This window comes from Delphinus delphis, chromosome 1, assembly GCF_949987515.2.
Source record: "Delphinus delphis chromosome 1, mDelDel1.2, whole genome shotgun sequence".
In the NCBI taxonomy this organism is placed as follows: domain Eukaryota; kingdom Metazoa; phylum Chordata; class Mammalia; order Artiodactyla; family Delphinidae; genus Delphinus; species Delphinus delphis.
The window spans coordinates 12,059,108-12,082,033 of record NC_082683.1 but is presented as its reverse complement, the minus strand read 5'-3'; the positions used below and the strand labels follow the sequence as shown (position 1 = coordinate 12,082,033).

The following is a 22,926-nucleotide window of genomic DNA, read 5'->3' as shown; positions in this document are numbered from 1 at the left end:
ACAGATGAATGGATAAAGAAGATGTGGTATATTTATACAATGGGATATTACTCAGCCATAAAAAAGAATGAAATAATGCCATTTGCAGCAACATGGATGGACCTAGAGATTATCATACTAACTGAAGTAAGCCAGACAGAGAAAAACAAATATATGATATCACTTATATGTGGACTCTAAAAAAAATATGATACAAATGAATTTATATACAAAACAGAAATAGACCCACAGACACAGAAAACAAACTTATGGTTACCAAAGGGGAAAGGGAGTGGAGGGTTAATTAGGAGTTTGGGATTAACATATACACACTATATAAAACAGATAACCAACGAGGACCTACTGTATAACACAGTGATCTATACTCAATATTTTGTAATAACCTATAAGAGAAAAGAATTTGGAAAAAAAAGATATATATGTATGTATAACTCAATCACTTTGCTGTACACCTGAAACTAACACAACACTGTAAATCAACTTCACTTCAATAAAAAGTTTATAGGGACTTCCCTGGTGGCCCAGTGGTTAAGAATCCGCCTGCCAATACAGGGGACATGGGTTTGAGCCCTAGTCCGGGAAGATTCCACATGCTGCGGAGCAACTAAGCCCGTGCACCACAACTACTGAGCCCACGCGCCTAGAGCCTGTGCTCTACAAAGAGAGAAGCCACTGCAATAAGAAGCCCGCACAACACAACGAAGAGAAGCCCCCACTCGCCACAACTAGAGAAAGCCTGCATGCAGCAATGAAGACCCAGTGCCGCCCAAAATGAAAATAAATTAAATTTTTTAAATAAATAAATAAAATAAAATAGACTTTGGAGCTTCCTCTCCAGAAGCAGACAACATCTTGAGGTATTTGGCTCTCCCAATATCATGGATGAAGATCTTTGTCTCCAATATGAAACCTTTATTCCGTTTGCCTTTTTGCCTCTTGCTTTTGCTCTCTGTAAATGCACAGAAAGACAATGTTCCTTAACTCTGGCAACTGCCTCTAAATCTACCACTAAGGCCATAGCTCCACAACAAAAGTCCCTAAAATTTCTTGCTAAGGTGGTTTTGGATAATAGCATTGCTTTCGATTACTTACTGGCAAAACAAGCCATAAGTCTGTGCCACAGCAAAAACCTCCTGCTATAACTGGATCACATCCTCTGATACTATAGCAAATACAGGAAATTAACAAACAAGCCTCTTGACGTAAAACAGGTTGATGGCCCTTTGGGTACATTCTTTGCTTTATTTGATAAGAACTTGTTTGGTTCATAGGGAGCCCTAAGGAGCATACTCAGTCTCTTGGTATTATCCCACTGACCGTCATCATTATAATCTCCCTGGTGGGCTATGTTCTCTCAAGGGTCTTAAATTCATGTCTGTAGCCATCAGCAATACATCAGATGGTCTCACTGCACTTGCAGAGAAATAAGATAAACAATGAGATGAACAGCAAAAACAATTCTTCCACAAACCAGACTCATAACCTATGAGTTTCACGACGAGACAAAAACAACAACCTGATGGTGACCAAGAGTGGCACTATCACCAAATTTTTGGTTAAACTCTCCGATATGAGAGGAGGGCCAAAAGGAGGGGGGAATGTGTTAAATTAATTAAACAAGGAGACCATTAGACGGAGGTGGTTCTAATACCTTAGCAACCCTACATAAGCAAACTAAAACCTAAGCCTGTAACTGCCTCAAGGCTAAGAAATCAAACCTAAGGACAACCAATAACAAACAGCCAATGAGGCTTTTCCAAATAAGGCAAACGCTAAAGCTATAACTGATCAACTAATTTTTCTGCTTTGCTTTTCTCTATAAAAGCTTTTCCCGCAGCTCCTGTTGATGGAGCCCTCCTAACCATTTCCAGTTTGGCGCTGCCCAATTCAAATAGATATTTGCTCAAATAAACTATTAAAATTTAAAATGAAAGAAAAAAGTTATGGTGAATTAATAAAATTTTCAAATTAAAGTTTAAATTTCTAATATGGCAAATGTCAATAGATATTACAAAGTAAACAAAAGCTCAATAATTTAAGAATGCAAAAGGGTCCTGAGCCCAGAAAGTTTAAACTAAAAACAAAAACCCCACTAGCTTAGTAGGCATTCTGATGTGATCTTAATTCCATTTTCAACTCTACCACTTCTGATACAACCTGAATTAAGTCTCTGTCTTTTTTGTTTTATAAGAAAATCAGGAAGGAAATACTCAACTGTTCAGTCTGGTAAGGTACCACATTTTGCCTCTCTAAACTTTAATTTCCCTAGTGGGTTACCAGACCTCATAACCTTCAAAGGTCCTGCTAACTCTAGGGTTCTGTGACTCTCCATCTACCTCCAAACCTTCCAGCTCTGACAGCTCCACACTGTCCAACAAGGGAGAGAGGGGACCCTTTACAACTTGGCCCCAAACTAATTTTCTAGTCGCTTATTCTCATTCCCTTGTCACTCTTTAACCTACCCACTAATGATCTATCCACATAAGAGTAAACCAGTTTTGGGAATTCCTTGGTGGCCCAGGAATGGCCACCAAGTGGTTAGGGCTCTGCACTTCCACAGCAGGGGGCATGGGTTCGATCCCTGGTCAAGGAATTAAGATCCCGCATGCCGCAAAGCGTGTCCAAAACAAAAAAAGGGTATACCAGTTTCTAATCATGGGCACCCCCCTTTTTTTCTTATTAGATATAAGTCCTTGGTTAAATTACTTCCTCTCTAATACTTCACTTTCTTGTATGTAAATGGTGATAATACCTATCACTTGTGAGGGGCTATGGTGAGAATTTAATGAGTTTGTGATTGTAAAGTACTTAGCACTCTGCCTAGCATACAGCAAGAATATGAGAGCTCTTGTCCATACCTATTCCTATTGAAGACACCTTTCTGTCCCTCCCTGCTTGCCCTGCCTTCGAAGATTAGCTAGCTCCAGTGTTAACCTCCTGCTCTGCAGCTGTTCTTGACATTCCCACCCCGCCCCACAGCATTCATTGCTTTCTTAGTTGTGTATTTCTAAGCCTCTTTTACTACAATGTCTATCTCAAACCCTTTCACTCTGTATTATAACTACTCCTTTACCAGTCTCCTAAAAGTCCAAGACTAGATTCATCTTTGTAAACAGAGCCTAGCATGGTGCCCAATATGTAATGGATGTGTGACTCCAGAAAGTTATTGATTTGAATTATCCAAGCAACTGAAATTAATGCCTAGGAAAGTACACCAAGCTCAATAAAATGAAGGTATTAACTACATTCAGTATCTAAGAGTGAAAGGAACATTTCTGAGAAAATATTACTTTGTTGGAAACTGCAAAGTATGTCTTTCTTCTTTAATGTTAATGGCTGTTCTAGCCAAGACTCTAGGACTTTGACATATATTAATAACCTGACTGAAAAATCACTGGTAACTGTAAAAACAAAAACACTTCATGGATCCTGTCATCTAGAACTTGGTAGAAGATGATTTTTTAAAATAGACATTTTTCTGGGATGAAAGCAAAAGCACAATTATAACACATAAAACAGTGCTCTAAATATCTAACAAAGTCCAGAGTGTGGATTTTGCACTATTCAATTTCATTCATAAATCCTATAATTGTGAATACCTGCATCAGTGGCTCCCAACTGGGGCCATTTTGCGTCCCAAAGGACATTTTTGGTTGTCCAACTGTGGGTGGGTGGTGAAGTTTACTGCCATTTAGTGAGTAGAAGCCAGGGATGCTGCTAAACATCCTATGGTGCACAGGACAGCCCCACAACAAGGAATTATCTGGCCTCAAAAGTGAATAGTGGGGTCTTCCCTGGTGGCACAGAGGTTAAGAATCCGCCTGCCAATGCAGGGGCCATGGGTTCGATCCCTGGTCCGGGAAGATCCCACATGCCACGGAGCAACTAAGCCCATGCACCACAACTGCTGAGCCCGCGTGCCTAGAGCCCATGCTCCGCGACAAGCGAAGCCATGGCAATGAGAAGCCCGCACACTGCAAGGAAGAGTAGCCTCCCCCTGCCGCAACTAGAGAAAGCCCACGCGTAGTAACTAAGACCCAACGCAGCCAAAACTAAATAAAATTAAAAATAAATAAATTTATTATTTTTTAAAAGTGAATAGTACCAAGGTTGAGAAACCCCAGTCTACATGACCTTCTTTGACCGCTTTCCCTTCTTTTGAAAATCTAACATGCTGATATTAAGCTGCGATTCAAATGCAGGATCCTTACAGTCACTGTTCTTCCTTATTACTAATATATCACTTCATAAAAATTTTTGAATAAGTCCAAACTTACAGGGGAAAAAAAAAAAAGGTCAACTTCTAAAGATTAGACTGAGAAGAAGCTGGGATCCAAAACATTCCGATGTCACTCGATTCTGGCAAACGTGACAAAAAGAGAAACTGCAAATAGCTTTTTACAGTATGTGTTTTGCCATGTCAATAGCAGGGTCAAAGTATTTGTAGACAAAACTATTTTATAATTTTGAACAAATAATGGGTGAAATATATAGTACTGCTACCCCTACTCTAGTAAGGCTTACATCAATGATAACTATTCCAATTCATGTTAAAATTGTTTCTCAGCTCAATAGCTTTGTTTACCCTCAAACTAGGGACTTAAGATGGTAGTTTAGTATCACAACTAGATTTTTTCTCATCAAGTACCATGGTCAGAGAATGAATAAAACTTCTATTCTGCATGAAGAGCTTAAGGGGGTATTTTGTCTTATAACTTTAAGACATTTTTAAATTTGCCTTTAAGAATGAAAACATAACTCAACAGCAAAAAAAAAACAAAAAAAAAAACCCAATCAACCAACCAGATGCAAAAATGGGCATCTTTGAACTTGAACAGACATTTCTCCAAAGAAGACATAAATGGCCAAGGCACACATGAAAAGATGCTCAACATGACTGTTACGGAAATTCAAATCAAAACAACAGCAAGGGTTTCCCTGGTGGCGCAGTGGTTGAGAGTCCGCCTGCTGATGCAGGGGACACGGGTTCATGCCCCGGTCTGGGAAGATCCCACATGCCGCGGAGCGGCTGGGCCGGTGAGCCATGGCCGCTGGGCCTGCGCGTCCGGAGACTGTGCTCCGGACAGGAGAGGCCACAACAGTGAGAGGCCCATGTACCGCAAAAAAAAAAAAAAAAAAAAAAAAACAGCAAGATACCATTTCACACTCATTAGGATGGCTATTATCAAAAAACAGAATATAACAGTGTTGGCTAGGATGTAAAGAAACTGGAACCCCTGTGCACTGCTGGTGGAAAAGTAAAATAGTGTAGACACTATAGAAAACAGTATGGTAGTTCCTTAAAAACTTACAATTGCCACAATTATTCAGCAATTCCACTTCTGGATATATAACAAAAAGAACTGAAAGCAGGTACTTGAATAGATATTTGTTTACCCACATTCAGAGCATGTTTAACAGCCAAAAGGTAGAAGCAACCCAAGTATATAGCGACAGATGACTGGATAAACAAAATGTGGTGTCTATATACAATGCAATATTATTCAGCCTTAAAAAGGAAGAAAATTCGGCCATACACTAAAACTTGTATGAACCCTGAGGACATTATGCTAAGTGAAATAAGCCAGTCAGAAAAGGACAAATGCTGTATGATTCAGTTTTTTTGAGGGAACTACAGCAGTCAAATTCATAAAGACAGAAGGAATAGTGGCATAGCCTGGGGCTGGGGCAGAGGAGAATGGGAGTTGTTTAACAGAAAGATGAAAGGGTTCTAGAGATGAACAGTGGTGATTGCTGCACCACAAGGTGAATGTACTTAATACCACTGAACAGTACACTTAAAAGTGGTTAAAATGGTAAACTTTAGGGCTTCCCTGGTGGCACAGTGGTTGAGAGTCCACCTGCCGATGCAGGGGACATGGGTTCATGCCCCGGTCCGGGAAGATCCCACATGCTGCAGAGCAGCTGGGCCCGTGAGCCATGGCCGCTGAGCCTGCGCGTCCGGAGCCTGTGCTCCGCAACGGGAGAGGCCACAACAGTGAGAGGCCCGCGTACCGCAAAAAAAAAAAAAAAAAAAAGGTAAATTTTATGTTATTTTAACACACACACATACAAACATGACCTAAGAAGTAAAGTACAAAATGAACTATTCTTCTTGGGACTTCCCTAGTGGCGCAGTGGATAAGACTCCGCACTCCCAATGCAGGGGGCCTGGGGTTCAATCCCCGGTGAGGGAGCTAGATCCCGCATGCATGCCGTGACTGAGAGTTCACGTGCTGCAACGACGGAGCCCATGTGCCACAACTAAGGAGCCCACGGGCCACAACTAAGACCGGCTCAACCAAATAACAAATAAATGAATAAATTAATTATTTAAAAACAAACAAAAAAAACCCAAAAATGAACTGTTCTTCTCTTTGCGCCTTAGAAAAAAATGAGATTCCAAACCAGTCAATGTAACAGGCTACCTGCTGGGTTTTGTCAGTAAGGCTCTGCTGAATCAAAAGGTCTCACAACCTGGCTTATCAAGGTAAAAGTTCCTCAGAAATGATTTCAGAGAAATGAGTCAGCTCTAACTGGTGATTCTGCAACTACTGCAAAAGAAACGGGGAAAGCACTTTAGGACTCGACTGTATAAATGATAAATTAAACTCTTTAGAGCCAAAGTTAATGAAAAGTTGCCTAAATTCTTGGTATTTAGGATACTTATTGAGAAAAACTGTATTAATATATTAAACAGTGAAAATGCATTTTTTAAATTATGGAACCAATATTTTAACTTCAATTTTGTTTTGGTCCACATATTTCTTCTTCTATCATTAGAAACCACAAAGACTTCTAATGGGAAAAGATCTGATTTAAAAAATTATGACTAAATAAATTAATAGAGTGAAACTGACAACAGAGGAAGTTTTTTTCTCCTAGTTTTTTCCATCATTTATCTGTTTTTTCTAATTGAAGTATAATTGATTTACAATGTTGTGTTAGATTCAGGTGTACAGCAAAGTGACTCAGTTATTTATATTCTCTTTTTCAGATTCTCTTCCACTATAGGTTACTACAAGATATTGAATATAGTTCCCTGTGCTATACAGTAGGTCCTATTGCTTATCTATTTTATATACAGTAGTGTGTATCTGTTAATCCCAAACTCCTAATTTATCCCTCCCCCCTCCTTTACCCTCTGGTAGCCATAAGCTTGTTTCTATGTCTGTGAGTCTATTTCTGTTTTGTAAGTTCACTCATATCATCTTTTTAGATGCTACACATAAGTGATATCGTAAGATATTTGTCTTTCTCTCTCCGACTTACTTTGCTTAGTATAGTAATCTCTAGGTCCATCCACATTGCTGCAAGTGGCATTATTTCATTCTTTTTTTATGGCTGAGTAATATTCCTGTGTGTGTGTGTATATCTTCTTTTAATAGAAACAGGGAGAAGCAGAAAGAGAGCCATAATCCACCAGCAGTATTTTTTCCTTTCACTGCAATCAGTTTTTATTGCTGATATAAAAAAAATAATTTATTTCCTAAGGATTTCTAAGTATAACAGAAAATCTAGACCTCAAAAATTAACTTTTCTTGAGTTCTAGTGGCCTTCCCCTGTGAGCATTTATAAATATCAAGCATGCCTAAACCTTAGACAGGTACTGGCTCCATTTTATAGGCAGGTAAGATTAAACATGCTCAGTGTTCATGGTCACTAAAGTGGTGGTAAATTCAACCACAGTAATTAAAATAATTGGTTTTATTTATCTTCCTATTCTAAAGTCCAATAGTTTACATAAATGAAGGAAAAAACAAAATCATTAAAGACAGGTTTTTAAAGAGCACCTTATTTTGGTGGAAAATACTGTTTAAAATTAAGTGTAAATATGCTATGTGTGGTTATGCACAAGTAACTCTTTGGGATGCAATTACAGCTACAAGTTAATGTTTTTAAGCTTACTACTATTTTTAGTAGAATTAAAAGGAATATGGAAATAGTTTATATATAGGATGACTGCTGGATAATTAAAGGTTACCCAAAAAAAAGCCTGAAGGAATATTTTTCAGTCTTAAAAAGGAAGACAGGACTTCCCTGGTGGTGAAGTGGTTAAGAATCCACCTGCCAACGTAGGGCACACGGGTTCGAGCCCTGGTCCGGGAGGATCCCACATGCCGCAGAGCAACTAAGCCTGTGCACCACAACTACTGAGCCCACATGCCTATAGCCCGTGTTCCACAACAAGAGAAGCCACTGCAATGAGAAGCCCAAGTACCGCAATGAAGAGTAGCCCCCGCTCGCCACAACTAGAGAAAGCCCGCGCACAGCAACGAAGACCCAACGCAGCCAAAAATAAATAAATAAATAAAATAAATTATTTTAAAAAACACGGAAACTTAGACCTAATTTTAAAATATATATATAGTTAAAATGGTAATTTCACATTATGTATATTTTTACAATTTTTTAAAAATTGAAGGCTTACAAGTTTTTGGCATTAAAAGCATAATTTCGTGGTTTCAAATCTAAGTATTCTAATAACAATAGCAAAAATGGAAAGCGGCTATGCTCTTATAAATCTATCACTAAGAATCGCGTGGCGTATTTGCTGGTGGGCTTTATGGGACTCTAAAAAATTCCCTAGTTAACTTTAAGAATTATAAGATGATGGGTTAGCAGTGACCTAGTCACAAAGTGCAGCTTACCATTTTTTTTTTAAAACAGGTTTTTGGGGGCAGATATGTGATCAGATTCTGCTACTGAAGATTCTGCTAAGTACAAAATTCACAGAGGATAAAGTGAAAAAATTATTTTTCTACATATTCTGTGTCCAAAACACAGCCCTTAGGGCCAAGAGTACTTCTGTCTTAAATTCCAAAGAGCCTAGGCCTGCAGTGTCATTACATTCTTGGCAATCCCTTAAGACTCACAAAACCTGCTACTCAGGTAACTCAAAGCAAAAACCATCAAACATGCAGGCGCCCTAGAAGTAATAAGCAGATATAACACACCTGCCTAAGCAACAAGAAATCTTTCTGTATGGCAGCAAAGCCCTTAGAACACCCACGGGATGGATGCCTCACTCAAGGGACAAACTCAGGAGAAATCTAAACTGTTAATTGTAACAGCGGGATTTCTTACTTCCTTAACCACATGCAGTATAAAAACTAGATATATTTCTTATATGAACAACTAAATGGTTTAAAAGGCATAAACCAAGAAAGCATACAGATCATGTGAAACCGTTCTGTTGTCGTTGTTGTTAAGTTCCAAATGGTTATGTACAAATGCCGTAGCCTTTACCAAACCTGCAAGTAAATTTGAACCTTGGGTTTTGCCTTTTTCCAATTTAACTTGGTGCTAATTACATCTCCTTACTATCCAGAATAAAAAAGTTTGCTATTTCCCACTTCTGAACTCTTTGTTAAGGCAGCTCCATACTCAAGAGGTTAGAAGGGCACCTAACTCCCCACCAGGAAGCCTAAAGCCACCCACTGTTTGATGCACTTGTTTAATTATTTATAAATGACTTCAAATTACTCACTAAGAAACTCCAACCTAAAGTCCTTCTACTTAAACAACTCCTCTGCAGTTTCTTCCAGTGGAAACAAACACAAAGCTACACTCCAAATGGCTCCAACCACCATGACACAGCACATTCAGGAAGCTACTGTGCCCCTCCCCACACAATCAAAAATAACATTCAAAGAACCATGGAACTCCCCAGGTGTGGTTACATAAATCATATCTAGAAGCAAGACGAGCATCTATAAAATGTGTGTCTTATTCTAATTCCAACACCAGAACTCCATGCCTGTTAATAGACACATTTTAAACCTCTATCAAAAGTATTAGCCATCGCTTCAAAATTACCTTCAGATTAAGGGGTTATGTGTGTGGTTTTTTTTTTTAATTAAAAAAAATTACTCTGGTTAAGATGACTTAATTTTCTTCTTGGGGGATTAAACTAATTTATTTGGGGACTTAAATATTAAAGTTTTTCAACAGCTGAGACATTCCCTTGGCCACCCTGGAAATCAACATGCATTTTAATATTTTAGCCTGACCAATCCTAAATTTGTTAAAGACAGAATCTGCAAAATAGTTCAATATATATTTTAAGCTTACAAGTCCCAAGAACTTTTTCCATTAATCCATAATTTCAAAAGAGTAGAAGGGTGTTGAGAATAAAATAGTGGACTCTATTCTTTAAACAAAATGAAAAGCAGTAAATGGACACACAAATTACTCCATGACATTCTATTTTGACAGAGCTCATTTCTATTCTGTGCTGTCCAACAGAAATTTAATAGAAGTCAAAAATGTAATTTAAAATTTTTAAATAGCCACACTTCAAAAAGTAAGAGACTTTTACCCACTGGTGGTCCAGTGGGTGAGAGTCTGCATTCCCAATGCAGGGGCCAGGGTTCAATCCCTGGTCGGGGAACTAGATCCCACATACATGCTGCAACTAAGAGGTCCACATGCCGCAACTAAGAGGTCCGCATGCCGCAACTAAACATGCCACAACGAAGATCGCAAGTGCTGCACTAAGATCTGGCACAGCCAAAATAAATTAAATGTAAAAAGTAAGAACAGGTGAAATTTAATAACGTATTTTATTTAATGTAATATACTTGAAATATTATCTCAACATAAAAACCAGTAATACTTTTTTTTGTGTGCTATATCATCAAAATTCTGTATTTTTAAAAATAGTTCTACTGGGGCTTCCCTGGTGGCACAGTGGTTAAGAATCCTGCCAATGTAGGGCACAGAGGTTCAATCCCTGGTCCAGGAAGATCCCACACGCCGCGGAGCAAGTAAGCCCAAGTGCCACAACTACTGAAGCCCACGCACTCTAGAGCCTGTGAGCCACAACTACTGAGCCCGCATGCCACAACTACTGAAGCCCATGCGCCTAGAGCCCATGCTCCGCAACAAGAGAAGCCACCGCAATGAGAAGCCCACGCACCACAATGAAGAGTAGCCCCTGCTCGCTGCAACTAGAGAAAGCCCGCGCACAGCAACAAAGACCTGACGCAGCCAAAAATAAATAAAATTTTTAAAAATATAAAAAATAAATAAAAAGGGGGCTTCCCTGGTGGCGCAGTGGTTGAGAGTCCGCCTGCCGATGCAGGGGACGCGGGTTCGTGCCCCGGTCTGGGAAGATCCCACATGCCGCGGAGTGGCTGGGCCCGTGAGCCATGGCCACTGAGGCTGCGCGTCCGGAGCCTGTGCTCCGCAACGGGAGAGGCCACAACAGTGAGAGGCCCACATACAGCAAAAAATAAATAAAAGTATACAGTAGTTTTTAGTATATTTATGGAATTATGCAATCATCACCATAATGTAACTTTGGTACATCTGCATTGCCCCAGAAAGAAACCTCATACCTATTAGCAGCACTCTCCATTCTCTTCCATCCTCAGCCTTGGTAACCACTAATCTACTTTCTGTCTCTGTAATTACCTATTCTGGACATTTTACATAAAGAGAATCATATGATTTGTACCATCTTCTTTCACTAAGCATTTTTTTGAGGTTCATCCATGTTATAGTGTGGATCAGTACTGGTGCACAGACTAGCCAAATTTCAAGCACTCAACAGCCACATGTGGCTAGTGGATACAGTACTGGACAACCTAGTTCTAGAACCAGAAAGCTCCCCAATAAACAAGCATATCAGCCTTAAATAAGAGACCATGTTAGGAACTTCCCTGGTGGTCCAGTGGTTAGGATTCCAAGCTCCCAATGCAGGGGGCCCAGGTTCGATCCCTGGTTGGGGAAATAAGATCCCACATACCGCAACTAAGCTCAGGTGCCACAACTACTGAGCCCATGTGCCACAACTAGAGAGCCCTCATGCCACAACTACTGAGCCCGTGCACTCTGGAGCCCATGCATCACAACTAGAGAGAAGCCCACAAGCCACAATGAAAGATCCCATGTGCCGCAACTAAGACCCAATGCAGCCAAATAAATATTAATAAATAAATTAATTAAATTAAAAAGAGTGTAACTCAGATTCTTAGGAAAAACCAACTCTGTTTTGCAAAGTTAATTTTAAAATATATTTCACTATCTTGTCTACCTGGAAAGAGGAAGTTCGTTCATCCTACAAAGTAGACTTTTAGGAAGACGTTCCACAGAAATGACTTTATACAATTTGTAGCAGCAGGAAACCCTAACAGCATTTAGATTAAGTAATGACTAATAATTTAAGTAAATAAATTATCAGAGGGTGCTCTTTCCATTTTCTCATAGGAGAAGCAATCACAAAACTATCCTTTAGGGCTTCCCTGGTGGCGCAGTGGTCGAGAGTCCGCCTGCCGATGCGGGGGACACAGGTTCGTGCCCTGGTCCGGGAAGCTCCCACATGCCGCAGAGCGGCTGGGCCCGTGAGCCATGGCCGCTGAGGCCGCGCATCCGGAGCCTGTGCTCTACAACGGGAGAGGCCATGGCAGTGAGAGGCCCACGTACTGCAAAAAAAAAAAAACAAAAAAAACCACCTACCCTTTATAGATAAAGGCAAGCACTTAGGCTGTAGTCTAAGACACAGATTTTTTTTTAAAAATTAAGGAGAGGGTGTGGGTAATGAAATCTTGGCTAATTCTGAGCTTCAGAAAATGCTAATGTTTATTTTAAAATGAGAACACCACATTTTCCTTTAGTTCTGTGCATGGATGATCCCTTTGTTCAGGGCAGGGTAAAATTATACCATGACTTCTGAGAATTACCATAGAAGGCCTCCAAGTGAAAACAACCCAAAAAGGATAAAAGAGAATAACAAGGTCTCTGAAACTGCTCTGAGCAAACTTTCACTGTAAGTAAAAAAGACTAACAGAGGTTTCAATGTCATTCCAAAAGTTTAAAACATAAGCAAGGTTATAGGAACTTACATTTTCTATATAGCCCTGGCGCTGATAAAGACAAAAATAAATGTACCCCTTTATTTGTGGCTTTAATATTTCTTAGTGACTTCCGAGTGTTCTCTGATCAGGAATTAGGCCACGTTTAACTCCCTTGTCAAAGAGGAAAGCTGACAGAGAGGCTATGCACAAAGCAGTCATGACACTAAAAATATGCCAATTTAAGCATTTTTTAAAGAGTTTGCTTCTAAATCAAATACAATCTAGCATAGCATTTTTAATTTTAAAGTTTGTTGTTTAGGACTTTAATGTGAATTACTTTTTGTTAATTTTTAAGGCAACATTTTAAAAATTTACTTCAAGGTTAAATTAAAACTCACAAGATACCAAGTCACAAGTTTACCCCAGAAACCTATTTTCATTCCTTCCACCTAACAATCAATCAAACCAAAATAAACTCCAGCACAACCCCAGCGGAAAGAATGAAAAGGGGCATGGGAGAGAGTTCTTTACTGCAAACAGACTAACAACTAAAAGCAAGTTCCCAGCGAACTTTGGTAATTAATTAATTTTTTGGTAATAAATTCTTTAATACTAAACGCAGACCATGCTGTGATGTACCCAAGCAGCAGCATGACAGAAGCTGTTTTTCAAGCCTTAGTTTCTAAGGGGCATGAGACAGAAAGTTACAGTTAAAGCAAGGGAGTAATAAGGGAAAGATGCACTGAAAATAGTAGCATTCACACCAGCTTCCAGCCTTCGGCTCCTCAATCCTTTATTTGAAGTGCCTCCTTCCCATGAACAAACCCAGGTTAACTGGCACCCACTTCACAGCCTCTACTCCCCTAAGCAGCCGGTCACAGTGCGCAAGCCCCACTCCCTGGGCTGAGGGCCAGGCAAAACCTCTGGCAAAATAAGGAAGCCTCTGGGAGGTGGCAAGCAGCCAACTCAAACTGGATGATTCCAGTTTAGTCTGGTTTCAGTCACAAACAAGCAGTTCCTAGCTTTCCCCACCATATTCAGAGGCACTGGCTGCTCAGGCGGCGCACAATGAACTCTCCTCATTTATTCTCAGATCTAAGCCTACCTCATTCTCATTTCCCTAGCAGCAGAGGCTCAAAATGAAAGCAAGGTTCCCAGTACAGCAAATATGGGTCAGTCCCGCACTTGTTTCCGAAGCCAACTGCCCATTCCCACCGAATGCTAAAACTGGCAACAACTACACCTCTCAAAAGCCTTACTGAAATGCTGTACTTGACAAAAAAGGAAAACCAGAAAGGAACTAGTCTGATTTATAAATCTTCATAATGAAAGTTAAGCCCAGAGCAATTAGAAAGCAAACACTTCCATTTTCCATATTTAGCACAAAAAAAGGCTTGGCTGGCTAACATGACCCCAAAAGGCAGAAGTGTGTAGCTTACTGCCCAGTAACAAACTATACAGTAGCCTACAAAGGAATGTTGTTTCCAAAATATGGGCTCTTCATTTTGCCTGCCACTGATGAGAATGGAAAAGAATACTACCAATAAAATAAAAATAAAAATAGGGACTTCCCTGGAGGTCCAGTGGTTAAGACTCACGCTTCCAATGCAGGGGGCACGGGTTCGATCCCCGGTCGGGGAGCTAAGATCCCACATGCCGTGCGGTGCAGCCAAATAAATAAATAAAAATAAAAATTTATGTATACATTAATATATATGGGGGGTGTATTTCTCTTCAAAGCACACACGGCTAAACAGAAATTATCTACTATTCATTATTATAGATAAGATCACCTCTGATGATAAAACTTCAGACAAATGTGTTTTTATGAGTAAGCACTGCAATGATCACCAAAAAAGCCACTAATTATTAACTCCTTTAACAACTTTAAGAAACTGACTCTTACTTCATATATGTATTTGTTAAAACTGGTGCCATATCTGACAGGTTCTAGCACGTAATATATATCATAACAAATTATACAGCCAGGTAATAAAATGAGCATTCCTTCCCCCAATCAACATTCTAAATAAGCAGACTTTAAGAGAAATGGAAAGTACACTGTCACTATCACTCTGATACATGCATTGCAACCTTATCCAATAACCACTGGGAACTACATTTTCAGCTTCATCCATGTTCTTCCACAAAGCTTCAGAATGACAGCAATTTTGAAAATTTTTCTATATGAATTTGAAAGGAGGTCCTCTCTCATAAACTAAATGAACTGCAAAACTTCCTCATGAAATCAGACAAAAGGATATTTGAATAAAATTCCCCCTCTAAGAAATCTAAAACATCTAGATCAGGACTTCCCTGGTGGCGCAGTGGTTAAGAATCCTCCTGCCAATGCAGGGGACACGGGTTCGATCCCTGGTCGGGGAAGATCCCACAAGCCGCGGAGCAACTAAACCCGTGCACCACAACTACTGAGCCCACACGCCACAACTACTGAAACCCGCACACCCTAGAGCCTGTGCTCTGCAACAAGAGAAGCCACCGCAATGAGAGGCTGCGCACCACAATGAAGAGCAGCCCCCGCTCACCGCAACTAGAGAAAGCCTGCCCGCAGCAACAAAGACCCAATGCAGCCAAAAATAAATAAAAATAAAACGTCTAGATCATTCACAAAATGATTAGTAGAATTGGTCTTTGTTAAAAAAGAAAAAGATTAGGGACTGTCGTCGCGTTAATCCTTATTTAGTTAAAAGGGTCACATTCCCTTTTAACTTTTAACTGTTGTAAAAATCCAGAATTTGGTCAATATTCTAATTACTATTTAACTATAACTCAGGTAAAATATTCTTATATTGTCTAACAGAAAAAAATTAATACGGTTATAGACAACTTTTGATATATTTAATTAATTTATTTATTTATTTTTGCAGTGCGCGGGCCTCTCACTGTTGTGGCCTCTCCCGTTGCGGAGCACAGGCTCCGGACACGCAGGCTCAGCGGCCATGGCTCACGGGCCTAACTGCTCCGCGGCATGTGGGATCTTCCCGGATCGGGGCACGAACCCGTGTCCCCTGCATCGACAGGCAGTCCCTCAACCACTGCGCCACCAGGGAAGCCCTGATATATTTTACTCAAAACATATAAAAGAAATATACAAACAAGTTCTACAAATAATACCAGCAATAAGAAATACTTTTCATTTCCCTTTCAATAAAAAGTAATTATTCTAATGCAAAGCTAATATACTGGACAAGAGATGGGCATAAAGCATGCCGTTATCTTAATACGGCATCAGAGTTGAAAAGTCTGATTGCCTGCAGGTCTATAGGCTTTTCTTATTACATTAAACAAACACCACAAAGACTATTTCACATGCTAGTTTTCCTGTCCTGGAACTGATATTGTATGTGTGTCTTTTTCTCCCACTTCCTGTCTCCAAGCTTCTTCCTTATATATTCCAACTTATGAACCCAGGCCCTGGGCAGTGAAAGCATGGAGTCCTAACCACTGGACCAACAGGGAACTCCCTACATACAGTTTTTAAATCAACTTATTTCAATTCTTAAAATCTACTTAAGAAGAAAGCTTGCTCTAAAATTCTGATTTTTTCAAACAGGTAAACTAAGCACAATTTAAGGCCACAGGGCTTACTGAAAGCCACAGAGACAAGAGACAATGAGATGTCACCCACTACAGTTATTTTCATGTAGTTTTTCTGTGCTTACTCCTACTACATTTATTTTAAGCGTTTCCAACTAAATGCCTATTTCTGTGATTAGAAAGAATGAAAGTCTGTAGTTACTTGACATATTCTTCTTTAGACAAACCAAAAGGATTCAGAGGAACAAAAAGAAAAAGGCTGACAAGACACCTCCAAAATTTTTAAGGGGGCAGAAGATGGGGTTGCCTTTGATAAAACTGTAAAGATGCACCTAGCCATAGACGCCCAGGTTAATTTAATTACATGTTAACTCTTAATTAGACATATGTAGATTTTGTTTTGGATTAGCCACAGCCAATGTTTAATCCAAACTGGCTCTATTTTTGGGACTCCATACAACCAGCTATTTTATTTCATAAATTTGGTGCAAAAAATAAGCAATATATGTTAAACAAATAGATGGCTGAATATAAACTCAAAAGTTAACTTTAGGACTTCCCAGACGATCCAGTGGTTAAGACTCCGCACTTCCAATGTAGTGGGCGCAGGTTCGATCCCTGGTCGGGGAGCTAAGATGCCACATAACTCACAGCAGGGCCCCCCCCTCCAAAAAAAAGTTAACTTTATCTAAACTGAACGAAGATTTAGGGAAGTAATCTACTGAGGCGGAAGGGATAAAATAAGAAAAGGTTTTGGATTATCCAAATCTCAACTCCCTCCCATTACTTTTTCATCCATTTCCCCTCATTCATTCTGTAAACCTTTACAGGATATAGAATCAAGGGCTAACTGCAGCTCCAAAGGAGCCAGGACCCCTTTTCAGCAATCTGGTGAAGTCTATGGACTCCTTTTCAGAATAATGTTTCTAAATGCATAAAATAAAATAAATAGGAATTAAATGGAAACAAATTATACTGACAGTTATTAAAATGTTTTAAATTTTTGTGATATAGTAATGTGTTTATTAACATTAAATAACAATACCTAACACTGAGTTTAATAACTATTTCCCAGTCATGATTAATATAAGCCCAATTTTGAGATCTCTGCAACTATAATAATCATAAATTACCTGTGTATTTATACTGAGAACAAAGTCAGTCATACTGCTAATCTACTGTTTTTTTGTTGGCTACTTTCATATAATGGGAGGCAATGCTTAATTCACTTTCAGGTTAGTGAAAAGATGTAATTTTTTCCCCTGCATCTAAATTCAGGGACCAAAAAAATAATAATAATAAAATTTAAAAAGGGAATTCCACGGCAGTCCAGTGGTTAGGACTCCGCACTCTCACTGCTGAGGGTCTGCGTTCAATACCTGGTCAGGGAACTAAGATCCCACCACAAGCTGCGCAGCACAGCCGGAAAAAAAAAAGGTTCAGGGACCCTGAGCCAGCCTAATCATCTTTGGCTGTGATCAAAGTAAACAACGGAGGGCTTCCCTGGTGGCGCAGTGGTTGAGAGTCCGCCTGCCAATGCAGGGGACACGGGTTTGTGCCCTGGTCCGGGAAGATCCAACATGCCGCGGAGCGGCTGGGCCCGTGAGCCATGGCCGCTGAGCCAGCGCTCCTCAACAGGAGAGGCCACAACAGAGAGAGGCCCGTGTACCGCAAAAAAAAAAAAAAAAAAAAAAAGTAAACAATGGAGAAACAAATCTCAATTAAAATTACTTTAAGATAGTAGGAAAGGATATTATGAACTAATTTAATTTCAAAAAATTCTTCAACTCCTGTAGCCTGAATTAAAACAAATTCTTAACAACATGATAGAAAAAAAGAACTGATAGGGAACTACAGAAATAAAATACGTTCAACTTCAATCAAGGACTTAAAATAAATGCTTCTGTGGAATTCATGTATTTAAATTTTTATGTTGAAAAGCAAAGGGACTCCCTAAATGACCAAGGCAGAGAAAGAAAACAGACATACAGCAGCACAGGGCTGCACACAGGAAAGTGTGTAACATTAAGCCCCCCTCCTCCCCCGAACTTCTCACCAGCTAAATACTGTGAATAGTCTGGCAGAAACATTAAGTGTATCATTTATAAGGACTTCACAACTAGACTCTCATCAATCCCACATTTAGTCATTTGAAATGCACTGCTAGGAATCTGTTCACCAAAGCTGTAACAATTAAGGGGGATGGAGGATGATTAATTTCCCAGTCATACAGACAGAATAGAAACTTGTTTTTATAGATAAAACAAGCTATATTTTGTCTACTATTACATGTTGCTTTTAAACATTTTTAAGGACTTGGAATGTCACCATTTCACAATCAAGTTTTAGAGATTACAAAAAAGAACTTAGTTCTTCCAAAGGGCATTAAACATTCTGAGTTGACATAACACCTCAAAATAGTACATTCTAAAATCAATATAATTATAGAGGAAAAGAGGACATCTGATGAAAGGGGGGATGAACCCAGGGATAATGGATATACTCTGAACACCAAAGGATTTTATTTCTCTGTACTTGCTTCAATCACAATATAATGACCAAATCTTTTAACTATTTACATCAATTTTTCTTTTACCTTCCTATTAGCTAAGAATTGTATCTAAGTATTTCAACTATTTGAACACATACTCAGAGAAGGGCAATAAAAACACTTGGTTGGCTCTGCAATGTGCACAAAGGAAGACCTGGCCCTGTTCTTACAGGATGACACCAAAAGGCCCATCATTTGGTCATATCTTCAAAAAAATTGATGCTGTTTTTCATAAATCAACATAATCTGATTCTTAATACAATGTCCCTTCCGCTCTTCCCAAGTTAGGCACTCTCATTGTCCAAGTTTGTCTTCTCCGAAATACTGGAAGAGTCTCCTAACTGGAATCTCTGTCTTTCCTATTCCAAGTCCCCAGATGCCTTCCTAAAGCAGATCTCAACAAGATATTTCCCTTCTCAATCCTTCAACGGCTCATCTCTGCATAAAGAAAAAAACCCAAAAACATTAGCGTGGTTAAGTCATACTAAATTATTTGCTGTTCTCAAAACATTCTTCCACCCACTCGTATCTCTTCAAGTTGTTCCTTCTGCTCACAATGTTCCCTGTCTAGCCTAAAATTCGTCTCTTCTTGTTGAAGAGAAGAATACATATCCTTCACAGCCCTAAATCATAAAAACTGCCAGCCCTAAGTATGGATCAGGCAGCTGACAGAAGAGAAAATATCCTCTACGGTTGTAATTTAGTCCCCATGTAGATTTTCCAAGCTCATCCTGCCTTTGTGGCAGTTATCTTTCTAAATGTAAATATTCAGAAGCATATAACTGTTTCTTTTGATTATGTAAACAGGGAATTATCTCCATCAAATTCATCAGATCACCTCTGGGTTCAAGCTTCTGAGCCCACAATGCCAAGGGCCAGATCTCAAACCACTGTAACTCCCACCAAAGTACAATGCCATCCTGAAAGCCGTGAATTATGTTTCACCTCTAACTTCTACACTTCCACAGTTGGTTGACTTCTCAAAAAGGTTTGATCCAGTGGAATGCAGTGCCATTCCTTTAATGAGGTAGGTTTGGGGAAAATGACTAAAAACTTGAGTAACTTAGACAATTCTACGTAGAAGAAAGTGAATCATGACAAGATTTTATAATCAGTTTATAGAATTCAAATGAATACTGACAATCATTTAACTCAATAATATACCAAATGAAATCAAAAGTTAAGGGTTTTACCCATGTCACAGAGCTGCAAAGCTGAAGCCAGAAACTAACTCTCCTGACTTCCTAAACTAAGTGCTTGTTTCATTATAATACGCTACATCTTCTAGAATGTTTGAATTATATCTAGATAGAGATATAAAATGTTTCCATTTATTATTTTGAATTTGAAAATTTAGGAGGCCTAAAAGGAGCCATTTATCAATTCCATGATCATTTACTTTCCTTAAATTAATTCTAAACAGGCAATACTAAAGGAAAAATAATCTGGGCATTTTTAATCAGGTTGAAGAATCTGTATCTTGCAAATTTAAAACACACACCACCTGGGACTTCCCTGGTGATCCAGTGGTTAAGAATCGGCCTTGCAATGCAGGGGATGATGGTTGGATCCCTGGTCGGGGAACTAGGATCCCACATGCCTCAGGGCAACTAAGCCCTCACATGCCCCAGCTACTGAGCCTGCGCGCTCTGGAGTCCTCGCAACACAACTAGAGAGAAGCCAGCACGCCGCAACGAAAGATCCCACGTGCCGAAACTATGACCCGACGCAGACAAAAAATAATAAATAAATAAATAATATACACACCACCTAAATTTAAAACTAGAATATCTGAGATTAACAGACTGAATAACAATCACTAGAAATGGGAAATACTCAAAGGACTATCAACATGTGAAGTACTGAACAGCAGTAATAATTACAGCTAGCAGTTATTAAAGGCGGTATTTATTTAACATATATGGGTATCAAGCTAAGCACTTTACATATTTCTTCATTTTAATATTCAAAATAACTTTCTGAAGCATGTTTCTTATAAAAGATGAGAAAGCTGAGTCCTAGAGAGCTTAAGTAACTTGTCCAAAGATTGTAAAAGTAGTATACTGTCTACCTTGATCTATTATTTTTCAAAACCCATATACCTAACTTCTAAGCTGTTTCTTGTTAAGATTATTTTCAATTTATTATTTTCATCTTTGGAATAAAACTCCTTTGTAAAAAAAATTCCCAACTAATGAAATGAGCTTACTCAGCCTTAGTGAACAGCAAAGTTACAACCTGAATTTAAAGAAAGCTTTCCTACTTGAGCTTATAAATTGACTACCATCTTGATGTTAAAATTAGTTAAAATATACATAAGTTAATTTATACATTGATAATAAGTATGTCAACAATATATTTCACCAATACATCTTTACCCAAACAGCGCTTTTACAAATTTTCAACCAAATAATAGAAATAGTATTATATACCTAAGAAATTAAGAACTTTTAAAAGTTCATTACGTGGCACAAGATTTGTTTCATACAAGTAACGTTACTACTTTTCTTCCTTTTTGGCAATTTTAATGTTGAGCAACTGGAGAATGAAACAGTATTTGCAAATCATCATTTAGCTTTAAGTACTTGGGAGAATGGTTAATTCAATGGCCACAATGCTAATCAAAGTTTCTTCATTCATTATATACATGATCCAAGATTACTTTCTTTTAAAAATATTACTATACTAAAAATCAGTACCACTGAAAGTAGCATATTTGTAACAATTTATTCAACAGCTCATCTGTTACAACAAAAGGCTGTTAACCTACCTGTCACTGCTGGTACTACTGCTGCTGCTGATTGAATCACTACTGGAGGATCTACTCCTAGAGCCGCTGCCGCTAGGGGACCTTGCGGGTCTAGACGCTTGGCTAGCCAGCCTCTGAGGAGACTGATTTCTAGACTGGGATGAATGTGGTGAGCGACTCCTGCTGTGCTGGTAATTCCGCTCTGGCCTTCTGCCTCGTACCTCCCGGGTAATATCATCCCTGTAGATATCCCTGTGTACCACACTGGGCAGTGTAAACTGCTCCCGAGCCCTAGGTTCGTATCGGGGATCATGAGCATCAAAACGGTTTGGACTTCGACTCCGAGAAGTATAATAGAGCCCATGTTGTAAAGTCCGCTCGCGAGGATCTCTATAGTAATCCTGATCGTAATGTCTTGTCCGATCAAATCCTCCCGTCCCCCGTTCATGGTGTCCATAGGCACTATGTTCATAAGCACGCTCCCTGTTATCTGAAGCCCTGCATTTAGGAGGGGGGGAAAAATATTTAATCAATCAGAAAGGGGAAAGCAAAACTAAAAGCAAGTCATGCAAACATTCACTTGAGCATTGTCTTTGTCTTTGCAACTGGTCATTTTCTAAACAGCATTAACCTACTTAGTAAGCAAACACTAATAAGCTTAACATTTTACTTGACTCCAAAACTTATTTTCACAGCTGAGAAATCACTGTTGTAACTGTATATTGGACTTTCATGACTAGTGTTCTGCAAGGCAGTTGTTCTTTTTATTAGGGATTTTCTGGCTTATAAACAGAAATATACATATGTCCTCTCCTTTTTATTTTAAATTTAATGGAACAAGAAGAGACTTTCATTTTAATATGAAAGTTTTATATACTTTCATCTGATTAAAATATATACCAAACTTTATTTACTTTGCAAGTGTATTTCAGGCAAAATTTCCATGATAGATTTCTCACACAGACATGAAAGCCCCATTGCAATGCATGCCCATGTCCCAGAAATAGGAGGGCATTTTCAAAGAAGTACAGAAAAAAATGTTAAGTGTAACTTTTTCTTATTAACTTTCAACTTCTTGGGTAATTATAAAAATTACTAAATTATGTAAATTGTTGTGCCCAAACAATCACATTTAATTAAAAAATGGAATTTTAAAAAGAAAATCAAACCAAAAAACCACTTGGGATATAAAAATATTGGGCTGCCACATGCTATTCTATGATGAACTTAACTAATTAAAGAATAATGGTTATTTTATCTTCTTGTGC

General features: G+C 38.9%; 1 protein-coding gene across 4 annotated transcripts in view; it reads right to left on the bottom strand.

Annotated features, from left to right (window-relative positions):
• SPEN (spen family transcriptional repressor) overlaps positions 1 to 22,926 on the bottom strand; it is a 93,745-nt gene that overhangs the window by 32,508 nt on the left and 38,311 nt on the right. For all 4 annotated transcript variants that reach the window (XM_060015026.2, XM_060015020.2, XM_060015009.2 and 1 more), the window contains one exon: positions 21,680 to 22,156. In XM_060015026.2, coding sequence (XP_059871009.1) covers positions 21,680 to 22,156 — 477 coding nt within the window. The remainder of the gene's footprint in view (positions 1 to 21,679; positions 22,157 to 22,926) is intronic.